Here is a 26370-nt window from a genome sequence, read left to right as displayed (position 1 = left end):
AATATCTGCGTACTTTATGACTGAGATTTTCTAAAGTGCATCCTGAAACAATTTTGCTGAAAATGGTGAATCCTGTCCAATAAGTTAGTATGCTACAAAATGTAATAAACACACAAAGCTCAAGTAGAAACCTAGTGGGTGACATTGAAGATATTTGCAGACACTTACATATATTTTCACACCTTTGTTTGCAAAGAGATGTCACAGAGGCCTCTACCCTCTGTGTAAAGCTGTATTAGCATTAGCAATTCATGCTTAGCAAGTACAATAACATATTAGCCAGGGGAATACTGGTTAGCAAATATTCATTAGGACTCAATTTACTATTAAAAGAGAGAAATACTATGCTCCCATCATTGAAATGAAGCCAAGCCTAATGCATTTTAATGAAGTGGAAATAGGCTGCTGTCAGCTCTAAGACAGACTTCTTTGTTTCAAGTTTTCTCAATAATGTGAATAAGTAAATGCCACTAATGCAAGTAATCTGCAGGGTCTTGGTAAAACTTTACTGCTCAGTGCATACAAGACTTCATTAATTTTGTTTGCATTTTGGAATTTTTTTTTAAAAATCAGCCCTGTCAGGTACAATTGAAAATCTTTAGCGCAGCAAATTGTATGACATTACTTTGCATGAATACACCTTTCTCAATTCATTCATATTGTGCTCAACCAGGAGCATCCAAACAATCACTTTTCATTATGAAGCCTGAACTACATGAGGTAAATAAAGTGGTGTGAATTCGAGGTCTCATCCATTTCAAAGTAAACCAGATGAAACAAGTGAAGCTCAAGATCCTCACATGCTTTGATTTTTACATCTCTTTTTGCACTGCTATTCTGTGAAGGCTCAGAAACTGGCATTTGAGAGCAAAGATCCACACTAGGTTTGAGAGAGATCCATACTGGGACTCCCTCCCTAAATACAGTCCACCTCTCCCCTGTTCTTTTTACCTTTAAAATGTTCATGTAAACTACTTACCTCCATTACCAAGAATCTGTCCTATTATCTCCTTACCTGTCTCCATGTCAAATTTTGTCTGATTCTGTTCTGCAAAGTACCTTGGAACATTTACAAAATGTAAATTATAGTTCTTGACAGGTTATTAACCTTGGCTTTGTATTTCCCCCTTATTCACTTGTCAATGCATCTGGCAATTTTCCAGTATCTCTGTGCATCTTGTCCTGGCCACGGCTCAGAACTGGAAAGTACAATGGACATTTTAACTTGTAATTCCAAAATGCCTTGTTTTCAAAAGATGGTTGATGCATCCAAAAATTGCTGCAAAAATAAATTCAGTGGTCTTCCAAAGAGGATAGACCGATGGAATATCATATCTATGGTTGCGAAGGGAACTTGAACCCATTTAACCCATTGTCCAGGGGGAAGAGACAAACTAAAATAGACTGCTTTAACAATCGCACATCACCAGATTATAGTCCAACAGGTTTATTTGGAAGCACTAGCTTTTGGAGTGCTGTTCCTTCATCAGATGATTGTGGAGTATAAGGTCTTATACTCCACAACCATCTGATGAAGGAGTGGCACTCCAACAGCTAGTGCTTCCAAATAAATCTGTTGGACTATAACCTAGTGTTATGTGATTTTTAACTTTGTCCACCCCAGTCCAACATTGGCACCTCCAAATCATAAAACAGACTGGACAATAATATCTTTCAACAACAGAGATAATGAGGAGCTGACAACAACTCCCGAATTCTGGATTAGTGGTGCTGGAAGAGCACAGCAGTTCAGGCAGCATCCAAGTAGCTTCGAAATCGACGGTTCAGGCAAAAGCCCTTCATCAGGAAAAAAGGCAGTGAGCCTGAAGCGTGGAGAGATAAGCTACAGGAGGGTGGGGGTGCTGGTTTCCAGCATCTGCAGTCATTGTTTTTACCAACAACTCCCTACTTATTCTATCCCAAAATTCCAGATGCATTTCGAGCTTTTCCCTTTGAAGATTACACAGCTCAAGTGTTAAAAAGTCAGTTTCAACTCTGCTATTATGTGCTAATAATCCAGTGTGTATTGGCCTGGGTTTGAGCATTCCTGATTAAGGGCTTTTGCCCGAAACGTCAATTTTCCTGCTCCTCGGATGCTGCTTGACCTGCTGTGCTTTTCCAGCACCACTCTAATGTTGGATTTGAGCATTAGCATATGTGAGGGGCACAGTCAAAGAACTGCCCCCTAGTTAGAATGTTTTCTCCCCACAGATATTGCCAGATCTGTTTAGGTTCACCAGCAATCTCTGTTTTTGTTTGTTACATCCATTGTTAATTGTATTTGAAACTTATGTTTTTACTTTTTATGTTCTAATGCCGACCAGACATTCTGCAGTCCAATCTGCCTTGCCTTCTGACTTTTTTCATCAAGATACCTCATTATCACTGTGGAAACTTGCTGGAATTAGTCGCAACACAAAATTAAATAGTTGTGACAAATGTTCATGATAACTTAAACCAGCAAATGAAGCCAGCTCAAGGAGTTCAATTGCGGTTGCAAATTCAAAACACTTAACTGCTACTACCACATCCAACTCCCTAGACTGCATGATGTCTAATTCACATTTGAAAAGGTCAACCTGTGAAACAAGTCCAAAGTGAGTACAGACCAAGTGCTGCACTGTGTGAGGCAAATGTTTCAATTACCACCGCTCTGCATACTCAGAACCTATGCCATGGCAAAGAATTCCAAAGGGATGCACAGTAGAGAAGAGTGAGCTTCATCCATCTCAGACACTATCAGAGGTCTTAGTGGAAAGGAATGACAGAGAAATGTCCTGCATTTACAGTGAGAGTCAAAGACACATAGTCAAAGGGTAATGGAAGCAGATTACAATGAAGTTCAATGCTGTAGGTCAAGCCCTGAGGACCTTGATGCAGAGCCTCAAGAAGTTCAGTTATCTCAAAGTTGCCAAGACCAGTGAATGTATATTAAAAAGCCATAACCTGCCAACTGCAACACTAACCTCAGTCAGATGTCAAATCACTGTACCCCACCACTCACCTGCCAACTATCTTGATCATTCAGACCTCACTCACAGTCTTGGCATTGATACAAACCTCACATCCATAACTCACAACTGACTCACACTCCCGACTTCATTCATTGTCACACTCCCTCATTCTTGCAGGATCAGGATCAGAGAATAAATTCCTTTGGCCTGTGATGTTAGAATCATCGAAACCCAGTGTAGAAACCCTCCAGTGCAGAAAAAAAAATCCAGCCTCTAAGGATGATGCAGAATCAAAGGAAACAGGAGCTGAATAGACAAGTACACCAGCATGTGCTAACCCCAGTGAAGTGGCCAGTACAGAGTGTGATTAGGATGCATGTTTTTGAGACCATGACAAGCAATGAAGGTAAAATCATCAACGTTGTTTGTATCCTCATACCTAATCCTCTTATATAAACAAGAACTTCTTTTTCTCCACACCATAATCACATTTGTGTGTGCATTTTGCATTTCAAAAACTGTAATCCAGCCAAGCAGTGAAGGAATGCCAGTGAAGGAATGTTGATGAAACAGCAGTGCTAAATCTTGATTTCACAGGAGGTGCCACTCCCAGGGTTGCAATTCTTAAACTGTGGCTTGGATTTTAAAGCCGGTAAGAGCTCCCTCCACTGGGAGCAGAAGTGAGATCCAAGTCCGTACCAGGATGCAGCAGGACCGCGGTTGGTATTTAACCTCTGGTCATCGATTGCAAAGCCAGTACCCAGATCACTGTGCAACTGATGATGGTCCACCAGCCTCCCAGAGCAGCCAGCCCAATGAAAGGACAGGCGGCATCAGAGGCATGGCAGCACTGCTACTGGAAATGGCCATTGTTAAGGCTGCAGGATGAGGGAGGGAGCACCTCCATGGTTAGTTTCCTTGCTTACCGTTCCAGAATCCGGCAGATAAGCTCCAGCAATTGGAAAGGCCACCTACCAGCTGTGGCACCATAGCCTCGGGCAGCCAGTGTTGTTCGACCTTCCAGCAATGAGTAGAACCCACTGGGTGGGTACCAGGGTTTAGCTGCCGGTCTCCCCACCCTGTGAGTGCCCTTACTGATGGTGGTAAAAATGCCAGCCAGGGCAAGACATGATCCTTAATTAGACCATTGAGATTCCCTTGCTGGTCAGACTCCCTGGCAGCAGGAGATATCAGGCTCACTTCCTGATGTTTTCTGCTGCCATTTTACAAGCCCACTCACCTATTAGCCAAGCTTCAGAAGTCTGATGAAATCTGCCCTCACATATATCTTTGACTGTAGATGAGTAACAGTTGTCAACATGAGGCAGGTCATAGCATCATAGAGATGTACAGCACAGAAACAGATCCTTCGGTCCAACTTCTCCATGCCAACTAGATATCCTCACCTAATCTAGTCCTATTTGCCAGCACTTGGCTCATACCTCTCTCAACTCTTCCTATTCAAATACTCATCCACATACCTCTTAAATATTGTAATTGTACCAGCCTCCATCACTTCCTCTGGCAGATCATTCCATACAAGTACCACCCTCTATGTGAAAACATTGCCCCTTAGGTCCCTTTTAAATTTTTCACCTCTCGTCTTAAACCTATGCCTCTAGTTATGGACTCCCCACCCCAGGGAAAATATTTTATTGCTGATGAAGGGCTTTTGCCTGAAACGTCGATTTTCCTGCTCCTCAGATGCTGCCTGAACTGCTTTGCTTTTCCAGCACCACTCTAATCCAGGGAAAATACCTTGTCTGTTTACCCTATCCATGCCCCTCATGATTTTATAAACCTCTATATGGTGGCCCCTCAGCCTCCGACACTCCAGGGAAAACAGCTCCAGCCTATTCAGCCTCTCCCAATAGCTCAAACTCTCCAACCGTGGCAACATCCTTGTAAATCCTTTCTGAATCCTTTCAAGTTTTACAACATCCTTCCGATAGGAAGGAGACCATAATTGCACACAATATTCTAAACGTGGCCTAATCAACGTCCTGTACAGTCATAATTTGACCTCCCAACTCCCATACTCAATGCTTTGACCAATAAAGGTAAACATAGCAAATACCTTCTTCTTTAGCCTGCAGGATGTGGTCGCACATGGGGCGCAATGCATCAATGTGGAGGGAGTGTATTTTTGAGGTAGTTGAAATTTGTTTTGTCCTGTATGATGTCAGTTTTGTTTGAATCCGACTCATTCCAGCAAGTGGAAAGTATTCCATTACATTCCTGACTCAACTTCGAGATGGTGGACTCCAGGATCCAGAAGAATGCTTGCCACAGAATTCCCTGCCTCTCATTTACTTTTGTACCCACTATATCTATTGACTGTTATAGTTAGATTGTGATCTGTGGTGAGCCCCAGGTGTTGATATTGAGGATACAATGGTGGTAATTGAGTGGTAGGTAGAGGTGGATAAGACTCACTCTCATTGAAGATGATCATTTTCTGGCAATTGGTGCAAATGTTACTTGTTACTTGACCAAACCTGCGTATTAACCAGTACTTGCTGCATACAGTCACAGATTGCTTCAGTATCTGAGTAACTGCTCATGGAACCGAACACAATGCAATAATCAGTGAAGTTGCCCCTTATGGTGGAGGGAAGGTCATTGATGAAGCAATTGAAAATGGTTGGGCCTCAGCCATTCCTCTAAGGAACCCCTGCAGAGATGTCTTGAAGTTGAGATGATAATCTCAAACAACCACAACTACCTTCCCTTGTGTGAGGCATGACTCCAACCAGCAAATAAATTCCACTGGATTCTCATCGGCATCAGTTTTGTTTAGGATCCTTGATGTCACGCTGAAACAAACACTGCCTTGATATCAAGGACAGCCACACTTATCTCAACACTTGAGTTCAGCTCATTTGTCCATGTTCAAATTAAAACTGTAATATGGTCTGGAGCTGAGTGGCCCTGGTGGAACCCCAACTTGAGCATCAGTGAGCAAGTTATTAGTATGTAGCACCTGATAGCTCTGACAATGTACCATCCATTACTTTAATGATGACTGAGATTAGATTGATTTGGCAGTCAACAACCAGATTTTATTTTAATACCTGGACAATTTCTTTACTTTTGTAGGAACATGTTCATTTAGTAACTCTACTGTTGGAACAATTTGGTGCAAGATGTGGCTAGTTTGAGAACATAAGCCTTTGGAACTACACAAAGTTTTTTTCAGAGCCCATAGCATTTGCTGCATTTAGTTCACAAATGTTCTTTAGAGAAGGAAATTGCCATCCTTACCTGTATCATGTGGAATGAATGCAACTGGCTAAAGATTGTCTTCTATAATGGTGAGCACCTCGGCAGAGGACTGAAATTGTTCATTCACTCTGAACATCTGCCTAAAGATGGCTGTGAATGTTTCAGCCTTGTTTTTTCCTCTCAATTGCTGACATCACTGACGATAGGAATATTCATGCAGCCTCCACCCTCATGAATTATTCAGTTGTGTATGTCATTCACAGCTGGATGTGACATCCAGTAAACTTTCTCCTTCATCACGTCCATACTTCTGCTGACAAACCATAATGTGGATATGGTTTAAGACCAAAATGGTAAGCTCTGTGGAAAAAGTAGATTGAAATAGAAGCACTATAAGATGTCCCCTACATTCAGTTGCTCACCCACCCATCCTTTGTTTTCTTAGCTGAAAAGAAAATATTCTGATACAAGTAACAGGCCACAAAAGCGCTTCTTTTGATGTAGTTTGATAAGTTGCCTATTTTGTATGATAATAAGACATAGAAGCTAATATATATTGTCATTGTTAGTGACTACACTTAATGTGTCATTTTAAAACAGGTTTGTGAACTGAGCTGCTGATTTTTGTATCTTCCATTTCTGTACCACGTTTCAACTCTTTCAATGCAGTGCATCCTTTCTTCTGCAGGTCCTGAGGGTTGCAACCTTTTTATCTATCACCTTCCTCAGGAGTTTGGAGATGCTGAGCTCATGCAAATGTTCCTGCCTTTCGGTAATGTCATCTCCTCAAAAGTGTTTGTGGACCGAGCGACAAACCAAAGTAAATGCTTTGGTGGGTACAGATAAAAAAAAAGTTCAATTGCTATTCTGTGAGAAATGATTTTAAAAACTAGATTTTATGTCAATACACTGAAATAATTATGTCTAAACAATGAGTCATTGCAAATTATGAAGGATTCTGCTCTTATGTAGATTAACCTTAAACCTTTCCCTTCAGCAACCTAGCTGAGGCTTTAATTTACAGTTCTGTTTTGCTGAGGGAAAAGGGATTGAATTATATTTAACATTACAATATTCCTGCTTTGCTTACTGGAGACTCTTGTACGTAGATGTGCAGAATACTGTATTTCCTTGAATGGAACAAGGTCCTTGAATACTTTTTGTACAAACAGTCAAGGGTTATAACTGAAAAATTAAACAAAACCCCAATGAATAATCCATTATTTTATGACTGACAAAACTGTTTTAGAACAAGCACAAACCCCGACCTGTAGTTGAATTTGAATATTTTCTAGAACAGAATAAAGCACAGACTTTGCCATATGTGTTTCTGGAATATGACAGCTCTTGTTCTGGTATTCTGTTTATTGTTTCTTCCAAGAGTGAACTGAAAACTTGCAGTTGAGTCATTGCTCTCTGCCTTGGGTCTAGAAAGAGAATAGCAGTCTCCATTTGGATTCAGCACATATTTGATCATGGATCACTTCTTATAAAAGAAAATTATTCCAAAAAAATGGTCTGAGTGTTCATGCCTAAGGTAGATGTTGTGCCATTGACTTATTTTTAAGCAGTTGTTTTTGCATTTTTATTAACTTTAAAATCTGAGAAATTAATAATCCCAAAGTAACTAGATTTAAATAGTTGGAAGGGACCAAGGCCACATTACCATCAGAATGTGTTGTGCAGACAGCAACTTTCCATTAATTTTCCCGTGGTATTTTTGTGCTGCCTCCAACAAATTTATTAATTACACAAGATAAATGTCTGTTTAGTAAATTACAGTCAGTGGTTGTATTCAAGGAAATAAGATATCTATTGATTAACCTGTATACAGTGGAATTCTAGAAGTAGTACACTTAAAATACACAGTACTGTTAATGAAGATTATTAACAACCGAGTTAAAATAATGTTGGAAACTTCCAGAAAACGATCCTGAACAGGATCAAAGGCTGCAAGTGGGTCCCACTGTAAACACCTCTACAGATTTAATGACCTAATTAGTGAACATCCAATTCATTTTGTAGCATCGCAGAATGACCAACTATGCTGTGTAAACATATTTAATGCAGAGAGGAATATAAATAAAAGATAACATCAAAATATTTCATAATTTATACTGTTTCATTAACGTCAAAAATGCTAAGCTTAGTATGTTCAGTGGTTGAATTCTTTAAAAAAAGTTGGTTCAATGGTTTCCTTCACAATTCAATCTGTATATTTGTTAAATTGAGGAACAGAGATTTTCAAACTGTGTTTTACTGTAATATGGGAATTCCAACACATTTTTTGTATATCATCATATGGTACACATGTCACTAATAAAAAACAATACAAAGAACTAAAGTCATTTCCAACCAATTAAATGCTCTATTGGTGTGTGCTACAAGTACTGACTACAAACAAATGTAACCAAAGATCAAAGGTAATATTTGGCTTATGTGACATTTTAAACTTTATTCAGTGGACATTGTTATTATTCTCGAGAAAGAGAGTCAAAGGTTGTTCATGTCTGTGGCATTCAGTGGGATATTGATTTTCCCTGCTAGTAAAAGAAAACTGGTAATGTATAGTATCCAAAATATAACATTGTTATTTTTTTCAAATTTTTCTGAATAAGGACAATAATTCTCTTGATTCTTGTTCATCTGATTGCTATTCTTCATGGATATCCCCCAAAGGACACAGCAATATATTTAAACCCTTTAAGGACTGCAATTGGATTGCTAAAATAGATTCAAACTTCATGTAAGAACAGAACTGATCCCGTTCTGAATGAGCAATGAGGTCCTACATGATTCTCTGCTTTATGACAGTCCGGTATAGTGATGTTGCAATCGTTGAAAAGGTATTGGTATTAAAAGTATTATTCAATTTTCAAATTAAAAGTACTTTTTATGGTCCTCAAAGGGTTGTCACAGAATTCTGAATTGCTGTCTGACATTTACAGTGTTTAAGAAATAAGGAGTGCATTTGAATGCATAACTTAATTACTAAAGATTAGAATAAAGTTTAAAAATTTCACAGCATCTGGATATTGCCTATTTATGTTATAGGGGTGTGCAGTGACTTAACTTTGAATCTGACTGACTAACACGCAGGTTCGCAACATTGGTTAGGCCACTTTTGGAATATTATGTGCAATTCTGGTCTCCCCCTATCGGAACGATGTCATGAAACTTGAAAGGGTTCAGAAAAGATTTAGAGATGTTGCCAGGGTTGGAGGGTTTGAGCTATAGGGAGAAGTTGAATAGGCTGGGGCTGTTTTCCCTGGAGTGTCAGAGGCTGAGGGATGACCTTGTAGAGGTTTATAAAGTCACGAGGGGCATGGATTGGATAAATAGACAAGGTCTTTTCCCTGGGGTGGGGGAGTCCAGAACGAGACAACATAGGTTTAGGGTGGGAGGGGATAGACTTAAAAGAATGCTAAGGGGCAACCTTTTCCTGCAGAGGGTGGTGTGTGTGTGGAATGAGTTGCTAGAAATGCACAGCACATCAGGCAGCATCCGAGAAGCAGGAGAATCAACTTTTCAGGCATAAGCCCTTCAGCAGGAATGAGGTTTGTGGGCCGGAAGGCTGAGAGATAAATGGGAGGGGGGGTGGAGTTGGGGGAAGGTAGCTGAGAAATTGATACATAGAAAAAGATGAGGGAGAAGGTGATAGGTCGGGGGGGGAGGTGGAGCAGATAGATGAGAAAGGTGATGGACAGGTCAGGAGGGCGGTGCTAGGTTGGAGGCTTGGGACTGGGATAATGTGGGGGGAGTGGAAATGAGGAAACTGTTGAAATCCATTTTTATCCAGTCCCAAGCCTCCAATTCGGCGCTAGCCTCCTGACCTGTCCATCACCTTTCCCATCTATCCACTCCATACCCCCGACCTATCACCTTCACCTACCTCTCGCTTTCTCAGCTACCTTCCCCCCAACCCCACCCCCCCCCCCTCCCATTTATTTCTCAGCCGCTAGGCCCACAAGCCTCATTCCTGATGAAAGGATTATGCCCGAATCGTTGATTCTCCTACTCCTCGGATGCTGTCTGACCTGCTGTGCTTTTCCAGCACCACACTCTCGACTCTGATCTCCAGCATCTGCAGTCTTCACTTTCTCCTGTATGGAATGCGCTGCCAGAGGAAGTGGTGGAGGCTGGTACAATTACTTAAAAGGCAACTGGTTGGGTATATGAATAGGAAGGGTTTGGAGGGATATGGGCAAGTGCTGGCCAAAGGGACGAGATTTATTTAGAATATCTGGTTGGCATGGATGCGTTAGACCAAAGGGTCTGTTTCCACGCTGTGCGTCTCTATGACTCCACGACTCTATTGTTTTATTTAGGACATTTAGTTCTGTTTAAAGCATTTCTTTACATTTTGATAAGAATATGTGAAAATGACCTATAACACATATTTTTACATCATTGGCTTTCAAATTTAGGTCACCAGACTCTAAGGAGATCCAAGGGAGATTCAAAGGTTATCAGGTTACTGTCTATACGCTATCAAATTCTGAATTTCTTTGCATTTGCTGTCTTGCCAGCAATTTACTTTTGCTGATGTATATTTAGAGAAAATATTTCTAGTGCAGCACACTCCTTCAGATGTCTACACAGGTTTTCCCTTTGATTATTGTGGAATTTTCAGATGGTACTTGACACAGGATAGTTTAAAAAACGACTGCCCCACTAATTCAAGGACTTCTTTGACCCATTCTGTTAGTTCATCTGAGATGATGAGCATTTTAAATGAAAATGAGAAAAATATTTTCTTCTAATCAAGAAGCAAAGTTTTCATTCAAAATACTCATTGTCTCAGATTAGTATTTTGAATGAAAACTAAATAGGTAAAATAAGTAAACTAAAATCTTGCTCAAAGTGTTTTACCTTTAAAGAGGCAAAGATGGTTCAAATCAGTATTTCTAAACAAACATGGTCTTAATGCTATTGATTCAACAGTGGCAAATGGTCAAAGGTTAAATTTGATTGGCAATTCCAATATGGAACAAATAAAGGTACCTTATATTTTAATAAATATGAACTTCTGATTATGTCATAGAATATTTGCAATCTGATGCTATAATCAATAGCAAATAGTGGACGGCAGAGTCTCTTTTGAAGTTATGAACCCTATCATTAATACATTTTTAACTTTCACAATGCATAACTCCATGAGAAATTGCTACCTACTCACAAATGTATAAACTATTTTGGAAGTTTTTCATCTTTCAATCATCAGGACCTTTTCAAGAACACTAATACAGAAGAAAACCCCTCTCCAGATAGAAAAAATATATACACACTCAGCACCTGTTTCAACTCAACAAAATAGTTGCAAGTGATCCATCAATTTCTTTCTAAGGGCAATACCGAGACCAATCTGAGTCAACCTGCTCATTGGACAAGCAGGCAGAAAACTAGCCATCTGGATACATGAACATCAACTAGCCACAAAAAGATATGAACTACTGTCACTAGTATCCTTACATACAGATGAGGAAGGACACCACTTCGACTGGGACAACACATCCATCCAAGGACAAGCCAAACAGAGACATGCATGAGAATTCCTAGAAGCATGGCATTCTAACCGGAACTCTATCAACAAACACATCGATTTGGATCCCATTTACCACCACCTGAGAAAAAGAACAGAAAATGACACCATCACAGGAAATGGTGTCACCATAGGAAATAACATCAGCAACCCAAGGAAAGCTAAATATATAAATAGAAAGCGGGCCATACCACGAGTGCTTCATCCAGAGGCTCACCGATGATGTTACCTAGTATGGTGATGAAATATCTGAAACAAACCTTCCAGCTCAGGGAGCAAACCTATATTCTCAACCTGCTCAGTTTGAAAGTTAAACAAAGTCTGGCAGTTAACAGTGAATCATCATTAACTGTTGCATTCTTTACAGCAATGTCATTTTCAATCAGATCCACTTGCCATCCAATTAGTACTCTCCTGTCATGAAGGATCAATGTTGCTTCCTCTGACGTTACTATTTTTGTGAATGTCCTGATGAATGCAAGATGAAAATCTTTGACAAAATGTGTTTTCTTTTTCAGCAATATTTACCAACGTTTTTAACCACCAAACAACTATAGATAATTTTATTTTAATAAACTACTAATCCATACTTTCTCTTTTCCATGTTTCAATACATGGGAAAAGCCACTGATGATAGCTCACATTCTTATACTTAAATCAAACTCATAAAAATTGATCAGTGGATAAAAGTTTGCCGATGATACAGTGATAGAGAGCATTGGGAGTAGTTTAGATTGAAGTATGACATTATTCAGTGGTATCAATAGCGAAACAGAATGAGCAAAATTGTATCAAATGGATTTCAATGGAGTCAACTGTGAGGTTATCCACTTTGAATATAAAAGGAATAGAAGAGCATGCATTGTAAATGATGAAATGCTGGAATCGCTGGAGATCCAACAAGACACCTGGGGTCCATTTTGTAGATCATTTAACCTAATAAATAGATGGAATGCAATGTTAGCCATTATATCTAGAACTCTTAAATATAAGGACACGGAAATCATGTTTAAGTAATATAAAGCCCTAGGCAGACCACAGCTGGTGTTCTGCCACCATTCTTTACAAAGGCTGTGCAGGCCATGAATGGTCATAGATTTACCAGAATTATGTCTCTCCAATGCTTAAAAACAAGGAGAGATTACACAAACTGATTGTATATTCCCTGGAAATTAAGAAAGGTTAAGGATTGATTGATCAAAATGTTCAGGTTATTAAGTGGAATAGAGAGAAACTATTTCCACAGGCTTGGAATTCTTAGATAGGGGGCCCTGGTGTAAATGTTAGAGGAGTGGAGCCAGGAAACACTTCAACGCACTGGAGCTCTCTTCCATAAATGGCAATCCTGATCCCTGTAACATTCCACAGGTTCCCATCCTGAAAATGCCCCTTTTGTCCCAAAGCTCTGTCTTCTCTTCATTAGACAATCCTTTATCCATATTAATATAGTACCTCCCAATATCTTATTACACTTACTCCACTTAAATTCTTGACAGGAACTTCTATTTAGGTATACCCCAAAAATAATCAAGCAATTCTCCAAAATGTCCAAATGGGAGAGGAAACAAGAAAATGTCTGCTTTTGTGAGTCCTTTCTCTCTCAACTCTGACCTCCAATCTCTAAATACTCTTTTGTCCTTCTTATGGGCACTATGGTGTGTCTCACTGAGGTTACCATGCCCCTTCCTCGGTCTGCAGCATGGTGGCTCTCAGATCAAACCAACACCAGACATCTCTCTCTAAAAAGAGAGCAGCCCTCTGCTCTGGTAGAATTAAAGTGACTTTATATTTTACAGGTGTGTCTCACTAAACATTCTGTCCGAGCATAATCTTCTGTTTCTTCTGGTATGTCATAAAAATGTCTTTCCCAGGAGCTAAAAACTATAGAACTGTTTACCTTCTAGCTGTTATATCCCAAATTGCCATCTCTTTTCCTTTATTCTATCTAACTTCAGTAACGTCCTATAATGTGAGCCTTGCAACTTCATGTTTGCAATATCCTCATTTCTTCATATATTAGTTATAGCTAACAGCACTTTTCAGTTCATGCAGAGGAAGTAGCAAAGGGCCACTGTGATCCACTGGGAGTCATTAGCATGTAGGACAACAGGGTATGGTTATTTTGAGACATCAACCTAGTTAATTTGGTTGAAAATATATGGCCTTAGCATTGAATATTGCATATTAGGTGTGTCAGCTTTAGAACTGTGTAACTATTACGAATCCAAAACCTGGAATATTCAGACCACACATTGCCAAAATTTACATTTTTCCAGCTACTTGTTCCATTATGCTGCCTAATCAATAGAACTACAAAGTCAATATGGGCATACAGAATCTGTTCTGTGCATTCTAGTATATAATTTCTGATGCTGTTTATTTGACACTTATGGAATGTTGCTCTTGATATGAATGGTTCAGTCTGACTTCCCATATTTTCCTAATTCTTAATCTGCATTTGTTGATGTTTTTCTCCTTCTTCTAACATATTAGGAACTATTTGATCAACTCCCTTAATAATCCTGTAGACTTTAAACCATTGTCTTAAAGTTCCTTTCTGAAGCCAAAAGTTCTAACTCCCATTGCCTTTCCTTAGTAATTACATTCCTAATGCCTGGAATCCTCTTCGTTGTTGTTGTAATCTCTCAAAACAATATCATTCTCTTCAGTAATTAATTCCATATGGATGCTGATCAATTACTAACACAAGAACACATCCTCTTGACTTGTATTAAGGTGAACTCATGGGAGTTTTACTTGTTGACAGTACACTGTGAAAATTATTATTGTAGGCTCTTCCAACAACTGTGCATCATGATTTTGTAGATATCCATGGGGTAATTTTAATCCCACATATTCAACAGAGAGCTGACAGGATCAGATCTGACGTCTATTTTGCATTATTTCCAATTTCATTTGTGCTGCTCTTTGCCTATGAGCAGTGTATAAAAGAATTTACCTGATAGATCTAGCTTTTCTTGACTCCTACAGCCATGTGAACAGCCTAATGACCAATCATCTGCCTAAGAACCGTTTAATGACTAATCATCTGCCTCAGAACCAATTGGTTGCTTGCTCTTCAAAAATCCAACTAGTTAAAACTGGAAGTGGGCAATTTGGATAAGGACTGGGGTCAAGTTTCCCATTTGTTTTTCCATTTGATGTTCCATCTATACTTGGAAGTTGAGATTATCCCATCTAACCATTTAAAAAGAAATCAATGTCGTTTTCTTTATCCATTCTTTCTTGTATTTAGTACAATGCTAAGTGCATGACACTAATATGTCAAACTTTGCAATAATGCTACAAAATTTATGGGCAATGTACTGTTTTTTACGTAAGTCATAAGAAATCACAAAAATAAGAATGTTTATATTCATATATTGCAATAATTTACTTGGTCTACTGCTGCACATGCAATTTTCTTGACAGTCTTTACTTAATATTATATTTCCTGGCGATCATTTTCAATAGCTTTATTTGTCAAGCATCAAACTGTCAACTAGATTAATGAAATGAATCAACGTCTCTAATATACTATAATGATCAAGATAATATAGTGTGACTGAGAAACATTATTTTTATTGATCAGCTTTTGCACATTGCCTTTAAATTATACATTTGTTTACAGAGTAAATCATAATAATGTTAACATGCAAGGATGCCGTATGTGTGTTGGTGGTTCCTCCCCTGCAAGAATGATCTAGTTTAATCCCAACTCCCTGCTCTTTGTTTATGCCAGTCAATATTTTTGCTTTAGCATTTATATCCTTCCTAACTCAGCTTCAATGGCCGCTTGCAGCGATGAATTCAAAATTATAATAACCCTTTGTAATAAAAAAACCCAGCTTCCTGTCCTGAACTGCTCCTATTTTACTTCAAGGGATGTTAGAAAGGTTTGTGTAACATATAAACATCACACTTCCTCTTGGCTATCAAAAGCTGTCAGTACAAATTTGTGTAATGGACAGTTCAGTACAGACTATACGAGCAGCTCTCACAGAGTGTTTCAGATCTGTAATAATGGCATTTATCTGCCAGAAGCATGTAACTAACTATAAGAATCCTTTTCCAACGATGATACCATTTAAATAGTTTTTAATATCTTTGGTAGTAGTCAAGAATAAATAAGAACAGAAAAATACAAAAGCTGTAGATCAGAATATCAGGAATACATTACTGGAAATACTGAGCAGAGGAAATGAATGTTAATATTTTGAAAACAAGTATTAACCCCTCTTTTCCTTTTCCAGATGCTGGCAGACCTGCTGCGTATTTCCAGAATTTTCTGTTTTCGAAGAGTAAACAAGAGGCTGAGGACTTATTCTGTAAATGCTTAAAATGCTCATCTCTGTCCACCATCTTAACAAAAATATTTACCCATCAGGCCTGAAAAATACTAAAATAACAGAGAAGGGAATTGAATATGAGCATTTTAAGTGTTTATACCTTAACATTGCCATTCCTAATTTATATCCTAAGGTCTCTCAAGATTGAAACAGCAAGTTGGGCTGTTAAAACTCCAATTAGGAGAAATCATTGCCAGCAGTATGTAGGAGAAAGGAATATTTTCATTGATATTGTAAATGTTATTTCAGCAAAATATCATTGCAGTTATGTATTGCATTTTAATCAACAAAAATTGATTTAACCCAATAAATACTATCCTCATTATGCCCTCTGTTAAAGTTCTATTGATTTATAAAATATTCATACATGTCCTTTCTTACCAGACCATATTTGGAGTGAGAACATTCTGCGAGTGAGTCTAGTGAGAACTCTAGCTGCTGATTTAGCAGAGAGAGCAAAATTGCAAAATAATAGGGAATAACATGAGCCAAATGATTGCAAAGTAATTCAGTTGAAGCAAAAGACAGCCAAACTGGTTAGAAATGTCAATGATAAGATTTTGTCCAAAATCCAGATGGGTCATTTTCAAGCAGATCAGCTAATCCTCTTGCAGTATATCTTATTGTGTTATCATCAGTGAGATTTGTGAACAATTAGCTTTGATTTATCTTTGATATTTTCACTGTTTTTATCCACTTTAACAGCATTGACATTCTTGCTTCGGTGGGTTTTTTTTTAATACCTGTAACAGGAATTGACAATAGGAACTGATTTCTGGTTCCAGAACAGTTTCAAAGAGTGAATCCATCTGTAAGTGTTGCAAAGAATGATCTTTGAAGCTTAGTCTTTTTCTGAGGCAGAATGAGCAAATTTAAACTCCTATCATTGCTCTATTTTGAAACTAATAAGCTTCTGAAGAATGGAATTCAAAACCCTATCAGTCATAGATAACTGGCACTCCCCTCAGCATATTTGAGAATTAAACCCATTCCTGGGTGATGTTATCCCAAGAAGAGCTAATTTGCTTATTGATCATTCCAGAACTTTGAAAAGCTAAGTCTTTTTAAAAACACTGAGGCTGCGAAATTCAAGTTGTCCCTGCACCTAAATGTGTAGTTTTCAAGGTGAAGTGTGCACATAATACATTGCAGAATTAAGACAGCTCTCATATTGGTAAAGTTTCAGCTTTAGCCATCCAAAGCCCAATGTTCAGCAACAATTGCCCTGGGTGTTCTGATTCTTGCATTGTTGAACAATATAGCATCCATAGCCTTGAAACAAACACAGAGGACTCAAATTGGACTCAAAAGGTTAACTCTGTTTCTCTCTCCACAAACACTACCAGACTTGTTGAGTTCCTTCAGTGCTCTCTATGTTCATTTCAGCCCTCCAGCACCTGCAGTATTTTGCATTTATTCACATCTTTCAATTACTTTGAGGTAATAAATACACCAGGGTATTTTGGCACAAGTGGGTTATGTGCCACTTCATAGTTTGCTGGCATCTTTGCTGCGAACTGCCATTGTCTTGCCAAACCCCAAATGAAATCATTCTTTTTTAGCTATGCCAACCCCCAAACCAAAGAGAATTGCAGAATTCATTGATTTATGCTCGCTTTCCTGTTGCAGACCTCAGGGCTGAACCTTTGGCCCATTCACAGCAAGGGTACGATCCTGGCAATGCATCAGGAATCTAGAGCTGACAGCAGTTCATTTGTCAATAGCTATTGTATGCAACCACTGCATTTAAATCTGACTTTTAGGTCTCCCTGAGTGATTGGAACAAGCAGGCACAAGGCCAATCTATATCAGTCTGCTTCAGCTCTTCCATTAAAATGGACAGTGTAAGGTAGAGCTTTTCAGACAGAGCCAGAAGCACCAGAAACAGACACGACTTATCAAGGCACCGTCACTCTTCAGCAGCATGTCTTTGGGCATGATGCTGTGGGCCATTAGGGCTCGCAGGAAGATTCTATTCCCAATGGACAGAAAGAAGAAGACTCCTTGCAAGTTACTTAAACCAGCCCCAGAAATGTGATGGATGCAACACCAACATGATTCTGTAGCCTAAGCAGCGCAGGCAGGGTAAGTGACATGGCACACTCAACTGTATTGTGATGCGCATCTAACCTTAGCCTCCAGTCCCCTCATTCTGCCTTCCTATGGCTTCTCCTGCACATTCTCCTTCCTTGACTTTTCATATTGATCCACTCTGCAGCTGCAACCATTCCTCTCTGTCTCGGCAGCTGTTCATAACCCCATCTGACCAGCCGTCGAGTCTCACCCTCATCTTATTGCAAAGTAAAAGCCATCCCTGACAGGGCTTCTCCCCCTATGTTGCGTGTTGTGTAAACACTTCATTTCTCACTCCTTGCAAAAGGAGCAATCACACACATCATGGAGAGGCAGAGAACCAGAGATGGCCCTCCCATCATCTCCACCATGAAGAGGAAGTGATGGAGATAGGCTTTGTCTTGGAATGCCAGGATTGGGAATCTCCCACTGACCTGGTGAGTATTAAATATCACACAGACACATTGGAAACAGTGCTCATTCATGTTGTCATGAAGTCAACAGGCAATGAAATGAGACCATGTGCAAAATGATAACTTAGCACCCTCTCACTCTGTCAATTCTAATTCATGTATTTCAACTCCCACAGGTTCTTCAAGTGTCTTTCAGGAAGTGCATCAGGGGAAGATGAAGACTCCTCAGTGGAGGCCATTCACCATGAGGATATATCGTGAGAGGGCTCAGACTCCATGTCTACCAGCTCAGACGCACATACGCCTCTTGTGGGATCCCCATGATTTGTAATTAGTTACTCACATGGTGAATCAAACATGACAAGTGATCAGGAGGAGTTAGTGGTGACAGGTAAAGCAATGGAGAGTCCATGTTGTCAGAGGGAGGAGTAGCAGGAACCTCCCTGTTTTCTTTGAGCTGTATACAGTTGCTGACGCTGAAAGGTCCAAAACAAAGTTGACGTTTTTGGATCAATAACAAAAAAGTGCGTGAGGTCCTGTCAGCCTCTCCAGCAATACTGCACACAATTGGAGCAAGATTAGAGGATTCCCTTTCTAGTGTGAATTCCTTGATGTTTCGGATTGATATCTAGGTCCTTGGACAGAGTGACACCTTCATGGAACATCAGAAAGAAGGCAGAAGACATGGCAGTTATTCAGGTACATGCTCACTTTTCATTGGCCTACACCATCATGATGCCCCCTTATTTGAAGATCGAGGAAGATCTCACCTTGGCTAGTTAGCATCTCTCTAAAGTGCAGCAGGGAATTGTGGGTGGGCCTTGAGAGGGAAGATGGAGGAATGAAAATGGGGTCTCTGCTCAAAGTGTCCACTCTGACAGCTTCCCCAGTCACTGTCTCAAATGTTGTCTCCCACTACAATGCCTGAGTACGCCCCTCAACAGATATAAATGGCACAGGCTTGTGCCTCTAAGGTCCAGAGCTGTTTATGGAGGAGCATCTGAACAGTCAGAAGCAGCCCTGCCTCCAACTCTGTTGAACTGTCACAGGTGTAACTCTATGTAGAAGCAGTCGAAAGAGAAGGAAAGGCTGTGCTGTTATATGTGGCAATAATGTGATCTGTAACACAGTGTTAGAGTGGTACATTTCTGTTTCATGTTTATTTATCTCAAAATGTATATCATCACTCCATGTTAACTGCTGTTAAGCAACCTTCCGGCCTGTGAGGAATGTTAGTTCATGAGCAGTGTGTACCCGTGAAAGAGATGGATTGTTGACTGAGGGCTTGCTCGGGCCTCAGGACACATTGCTATGTTCCCTTTTCCATTACCCATTACTGGTCACCATTCTGAGCTGGCAGATTGCAATGTGTGATCTCTGGAAGATTGTCCTGCGGCAGATTATGCTTGGAAATGTAGCAGTTGTTCCATCTGTGGTCCATTCTGGAATGCCATGCAGCAACTCACCTACACAGCTTGGAGGAAATATTGGTGCCCTATGGGTCTGAATGGGTGTGCCAGCTGACTGTGTTGCCTCAGTTAAACTGAAGCTTGTCTGTATTAAACATTCACAAGCAGTTACAGGTGCCTTCTTCACACCAGGCTCCTCCTATTTGAAGTGTCCCTCACCAACTTCTTCCTGAAGCTCAAATCAGCAGATCATTCATCAATTCTGGAAACTCTACCTCGAAAGCAACTGGATCTATCCAGGGTCCCAAACTGCATCTTCACCATTTTAATTGCTTGCTCAGTTACAATTCTGCTGCCCAAATGGCTTCGGTTATTACTTCCTTGGCTCAGTATTTGGGCTCCTCCCAGGTAGTGTCAACCAGGGAGTGCCTTGATTGTGCAGGTGATGACTCCTGCACCTAAGGGAATCTGACCAGAACAGCAAATGCCCGTTTCTCTGACTGGGCCCATCAGTGTTAAAAATGTAGATGATGGCTGGTCCTGGTAAATATGGTGTTGCTGCTGTTACTGCTGTCCTTGTTCCACATCTGAGGTCCAAAGAACAGCTGTAGAAGCAGCTCCCAAGTTGATCTGAAAATTGACATCTGGAGAGTGAATTAGGATAGACTGCAAAGTTGTAGAGTTGGCCTTCAAAGAAGTGAAAGCACATTCTCAGAACAAGTCCTAACTTTCACCAAGACAGGCAAGTGATGCCAAATCTCAGTAATAATTGTCACTTTTTTAGCTAACTCGCACCCTGCCATCTTCACATCTTGCTTTCCTTAGTGAGGTCCTGACAGCCCAGGAAACCAATGCACACTGAAAGGCAGAATTCTGGGTTACAGGAGCAGATCATTAGCATTGTACGCATTTAAGTCACAGATATATCTGTCATTCATGATTTCCCACACACTGCATATCATGTTCAGATTTAAAGTGAAAGTTGGTGGGTTCAGAATTCTTAAATTGTTGATACCCACCCACCTTGTCAGGTTAGAAAATCCCCATTCAACTGTAAAATAATAGCAGATATATTTAAGTTCATGATGTCAACATTCGTAATTGGGCTCAGGGCCTCATTCTGAGCTGCAGCCAATTGTCAAAGGGGCTTCAGACAGCTCACTGGTTTCCTCTGGACCAATGCCAGCATGACTGAACTGAAGTCCCATGAGAGACGAATGTGAGGGTGAATCTGTAGGCCTCAGTCGTGTTATCAAGCAAGAATGAACATTCCTGCTTCTCCTGATGTCATCTTATGACAATGTTTAAAAAATGCTCACTTCCAAAGGTGCCTTTAAGACCAGCAACAACTGTGTGGATCTTAAACCAGGGCAGGCTCTGCTCAGATTCTGTCCAGATTCAGAACTGTCCTTAAAAATGCATTAGATTCCTCATTGACACATGAAAGGATCTATTGCCTTATTAAGCCAATCACCAAGGATGTTTGAACTTTGGCCAAGCCAATTTGGTGTAGCATTTCTAAAGAATTATTCATTTTATCTATTCTCAAACATCTTTCTACAGATGATCAGATTTGTTAGGCCAAATAGTCTATTTCTGCTCCTATATCTTATCAAGTTAAGCATTATGGAAGGATTTGAAATTAAGAATTCTATGAGGAAGTCTGTGCCTATGTATTGATCTTCTTAACTGATGTATATGGGGGAAGTTCTTGGCTACACCACTTCTGAAACCCATGATTTCTCATTATGGTCAATGCAATGTATTCGAATGATTTTTCCAGAACAGAAAAATGTGAAGTAACTGCACAGCTCTGGGACATGATAGTATTAGACACACATTGTTTGATGAAGGTGACAAGACTTCTCTGGAATGTAATTGTGTGTCACTTCATGATAACCATTCATTTTTGGATGATACAAAGTCTCACCTTTGTAATGGAGAAAGTGAGGACTGCAGATCATGGAGATCAGAGTCGAAAAGTGTGGTGCTGGAAAAGCGCAGCAAGTCAGGCATCATCTGCGGAGCAGGAGAATTGACATTTCGAGCACATTCCTGATAAAGGGCTTATGCGGGAAATATCGATTCTCCTGCTCCTCCGACGCTGCCTGACCTGCTGTGTTTTTCCAACACCACACCCACCTTTGTAATATCTGACACTTTAATCTAATAATAAAATTAGGTTGAAGTTGGAATCTGTATATTAATGATCCATTATTATATGGTATGTTTAATACAGTGACTCAATAAAGCAACAAACTTAATTAGTTGAAGTTGATTTAACAATATGTGTCAATTTACTTTTACTTTCTTCTTACTTTAGCATGAATTCTAGCCAACTAATTAAATAAAAAGTGTTATATTCACACACACAAAACAGAGGTTTTAGATCCAAAATATGAGACCATTAGTTGGATTGCACAAAGGCCCTTTTATTTACACTTAATTACCTATAACTCTAACAATAATCCAGCAAGTTTATAACTAGCTGTGAGTATAAGGCAGTATAGTGTTCATTTTAAAACATTGTTCATTAGAATTTTAGTCTGCAAATAGAAGATTGGTTGGGTTATGATAGCTTGGTATATGAGCTTGCTTCAGAAATCTTACATAATGTTTGGTATATACTTCCTGATGCAGCGCTGGTTTAAAATGCCTTTTTTTAAAACAGAAAGAAACATCAACACCTATTTAAAAGGTAAGAGTCAGATTGAATATTTGAATCCAGTATTGGATTATTTGGTAAAGGATCATATTCACCAACAATGCTCGGTTTTTCTCAGTTCAGTGACCAATCCCTATTTCTAACTAAGGCAAAGTTTCTGGTTTTGCTGATACAGTTTGAGCAAAATAAATCTTGATGAATGCTGTTCATCTCTGCACACCCCGAAATAAAGTGATAAGATTTTATATTACAACCATGTACGGTTGGACCAGATTGATTTCTGATCCCTGAGGCAATACCATCAAAAACAAAATTAGTTTGCAACACCTTTCCTCCTCCCTAAAAGTTATTTGAAGCTCATTTTGCTTTGTAACTGCATTTTCTTCTTTGTTTCTTGCTCCATTACCCTCCTCTGTCCATCAGTCATGATCAGAAACAGAAACTCCTCCAGATCAAATTATGGCAGCAATAGCATGAATATCAGAGGTTCACATTCACATTGATCTCAATCTTGAAAGGGGCAACCACAGCTTTAACTAAATTATGCTCATTAGCAAACTGGAAAGCCTAGAAAACAAATCAGAAATTAACTTGGTCCAGCCTATATATAAAACGATTGTGATTACCAGGCAAAAGATTGTTATAAAAAATTGTAAACACGACATTTTAATCTGTGGGACTTGAACTCTTCAGAGCTTAAGCACTTTGGCTTCCCCAGTGAACATTTCCATTTAATTGTGGAAATACCTTTTAAATGGAAAACATGCTGGTGAAAACAAAGAGTTAATGCAAGGATTTGGTGCAATACAAGCATGAACTGTTGTATTAGTTCTTCCTGGCCCACGAAGTTGTAAAACCAATGTTTTTGGCAGGTTTTGTGAGTTTTGACAATCCTGCCAGTGCCCAGGCTGCCATCCAGGCAATGAATGGTTTTCAGATTGGCATGAAGAGACTGAAAGTACAGCTCAAGAGGCCGAAAGATGCCAACCGCCCATACTGAACTGCTAGAACTGAACTGAGACTTGAGAGCTATTACAGGTAATTTTCAAACTTTCTGATGATTTTGCATAAACAGTGTAAATGTTGCAGTATTTGCAATTCTCACTGACATTTTAACCTCTGGTGCCTGTTTATTGTGTGATAGATCCAGTCATGGCCATCGATTCTAATATTTTACTTAACAATGAGTAATACTAACATTCCCAAATAATTTGAATTGAAATTCCTTGATAGTGGAATGATCATTGACAATGCTTTTGATCAACTGATCTTTAAATCTAAAAAGCCGATGTGTCACAGAGGTCAGATTCAGATACAGTCAATCCTAGTTAATATCCTTAGGAATGTTCATGGGAACACTGTCTTAGGTGACAGTGATTGCTAATAATTTATTCCATAGTGTTGATCTAATGAAAGGGACAAATCGTTTTTACCAGAGTGTTCTCACAGACTATCTTCTGTTGTATTTTAATGGTCTGGATTATATCCAGTTTATGAGTCTAGAAATTAGTTGGTACCAAATCTGTAGAAAGGTGTAATGTGGGCACATAAATGAGTGATACATACTGACACACTCATTCCATGCCAGCAGTCCACTGCCATCATATTAGTAAAGCATAAGTGACCAAGACCCATACCTGAACGAGATTAAAGGCGCTTTGCATATGCAAAGAGGAAACCCAATGCTATTTCAACCTAAAATTGATTTGTCTTGGATGCAACCAGTGCCTGTTGCATGCAAACAGGATAACCAAATCTACACAAGGCCTGGCCTATCCTTCACTTAATTGACCACCACATTCCCTACTGGGTGTGGACCTGTTGGTTGTGAGGTTCCCCTGCTCTGTTTATCAAATGTTACAGAGTTGTAGAGTAAGACACCATGGAAACAGGCCCTTTGATCCAAACTGGTCCATGCTGACCATGGTGCCCACTCAGCTAGTTCCAATTGCCCACATTTGGTCCATATCCCTCTAAACCCATCCATGTACCCATCTAATTTTTAAAAAATTGTTGCTATTTTACCTGCTTCAACCACTTTTTCTGGCAGCCCATTCCATATACGCACCACTCTCTGTGTGAAGAGGTTGCCCCTCAGTTCCTTCTTAAATCTTTCCCCTCTCACCTGTGCCCTCTTGTTTTCAATTCCCCATTTCTGGGAAAAAGACAATATGCATTCATTCTATCTGTGCTCCTCATGATTTTGTACACCTCAATAAAGTTACCCTTCATTCTCTTTTGCAAGGAATAAAGTCCTACCTTGGCCAATCTCTCCCTATAACTCAGGCCTATTCATCCTGACAAAATCCTTGTAAGCCTTCTTTGCATTCTTTCCAGTTTAACTATGTCTTTCCTATAACAAAGTGACCAAAGCTGTACACAATGCTCCAAGTGCAGCTAACCAACGAATCTTACAACTGTAACATAGCATCTCAACTCCTAAACTCAATGCCTTGACCAATGAAGGCCAGCATGCTAAATGCCTTCTTCACCACCCTATCTACCTGTGACTCTACTTTCAAAGAACTACATCCTTGTACTCCTAGGTTTCTCTGTTCTACAATACTCCCATGTGACCTAACCTCCATGATTAGCCTGGCATGTGGGATCTTGTTAAAGGCCATACTAAAGTTGAAAAATGTGGTGCTGGAAAAACACAGCAGGCCAGGCAGCAGCCGAGGAGCAGGAATGATTCCTGAAGAAGGGTTTATGCCCAAAATGTCAATTCCCCTGCTCCTCGGCTGCTGCCTGGCCTGCTGTGTCTTTCCAGCACCACATTTTTCAACTCTGGTCTCCAGCATCTGCAGTCCTCACTTTCTCCTAAAGGCCTTACTAAAGTCCATATAGACAACATCCACTGACCTACTTTTGTCTATCTTCTCGGTTACCCCTTCAAAAAACTCTAAAGGATTTATCAGACATGACTTACCACGCACAAATGCTGACTATCCCTAATCAGACCTTGACTATCCAAATGTTGGTTGATGCTGTCTCTTAGTATCGTCTCCAACAATTTGCCTACCACTGATGTCAGGCTCACTGGCCTGTAGTTCCCTAGCTTGACTTTGCTACTTTCTTAAACAATGAAACAACATGTTGCTTCTGCTGTTTAGCTGTGCTGCATCTTCACCGAGTTGACATCACATTTTTAGGAATGCTTGACACTGCCTTCCTATACAGCCCTCATTAAACCAGGGCTGATTGACTGATTTGATGGTAGACTAACAGATACAGGAGGGCATGAGCATACAATTCTGCTGTTTCCTTTGACCCAACACACATTATAGTTGCCCAAGTTTGATCCATCTGTCCCATTTAGAACAGTGAAAGTGGCATATATCCTGATGGAGTAGATGCTTAGTGCAAAGATGAGACTTCATGTTTGCAAGTACTGTTTAGTAATCGTCAATACTGCTGTGGAAAAATGCATTTGTGGTGGATCATCTGGTGAGGATGAGGTCAAGTTGGTTTTGATCACGTTGGTTTTCTTATCCTCATGTCATAGGCCCAGTGTGCTAAATATGTCATAATGATTTGCACAGTGTAATCATGACTCCTGCTATGGAGCCACAATAGCTGATAGACATTGAAATCCCCTACCTGGAATATATGCTGTGATCTTTATTCCCTCAATGCTTTTTCTGATTAGTGTTCAACATGGAAGACCTTTGATTCATCAGAGAGGAAAGAGCAGGCAGTTGGTAATGGTCAGCATTAGGCATCTTTTTTCCATGTTTGGT

General features: G+C 39.7%; 1 protein-coding gene across 14 annotated transcripts in view; it reads left to right on the top strand.

Moving 5' to 3' along the window:
- Positions 1-26370, top strand: part of celf4 (CUGBP, Elav-like family member 4) — a 1199286-nt gene that overhangs the window by 1131600 nt on the left and 41316 nt on the right. For 9 of the 14 annotated variants that reach the window (XR_011960940.1, XR_011960939.1, XM_072573061.1 and 6 more), the window contains 2 exons: positions 6868-7011; positions 23503-23668. Coding sequence is in view for 12 of the 14 variants with exons in the window: in XM_072573061.1 (XP_072429162.1) it covers positions 6868-7011; positions 23503-23630 (272 nt within the window). In the remaining 2 variants the exon portion in view is untranslated. The remainder of the gene's footprint in view (positions 1-6867; positions 7012-23502; positions 23669-26370) is intronic. The other 5 variants (XM_072573094.1, XM_072573086.1, XM_072573078.1 and 2 more) reach the window with 1 other exon arrangement.

This window comes from Chiloscyllium punctatum, chromosome 1 (genome assembly GCF_047496795.1).
Source record: "Chiloscyllium punctatum isolate Juve2018m chromosome 1, sChiPun1.3, whole genome shotgun sequence".
In the NCBI taxonomy this organism is placed as follows: domain Eukaryota; kingdom Metazoa; phylum Chordata; class Chondrichthyes; order Orectolobiformes; family Hemiscylliidae; genus Chiloscyllium; species Chiloscyllium punctatum.
This window is presented reverse-complemented; position numbering and strand designations above follow the sequence as displayed.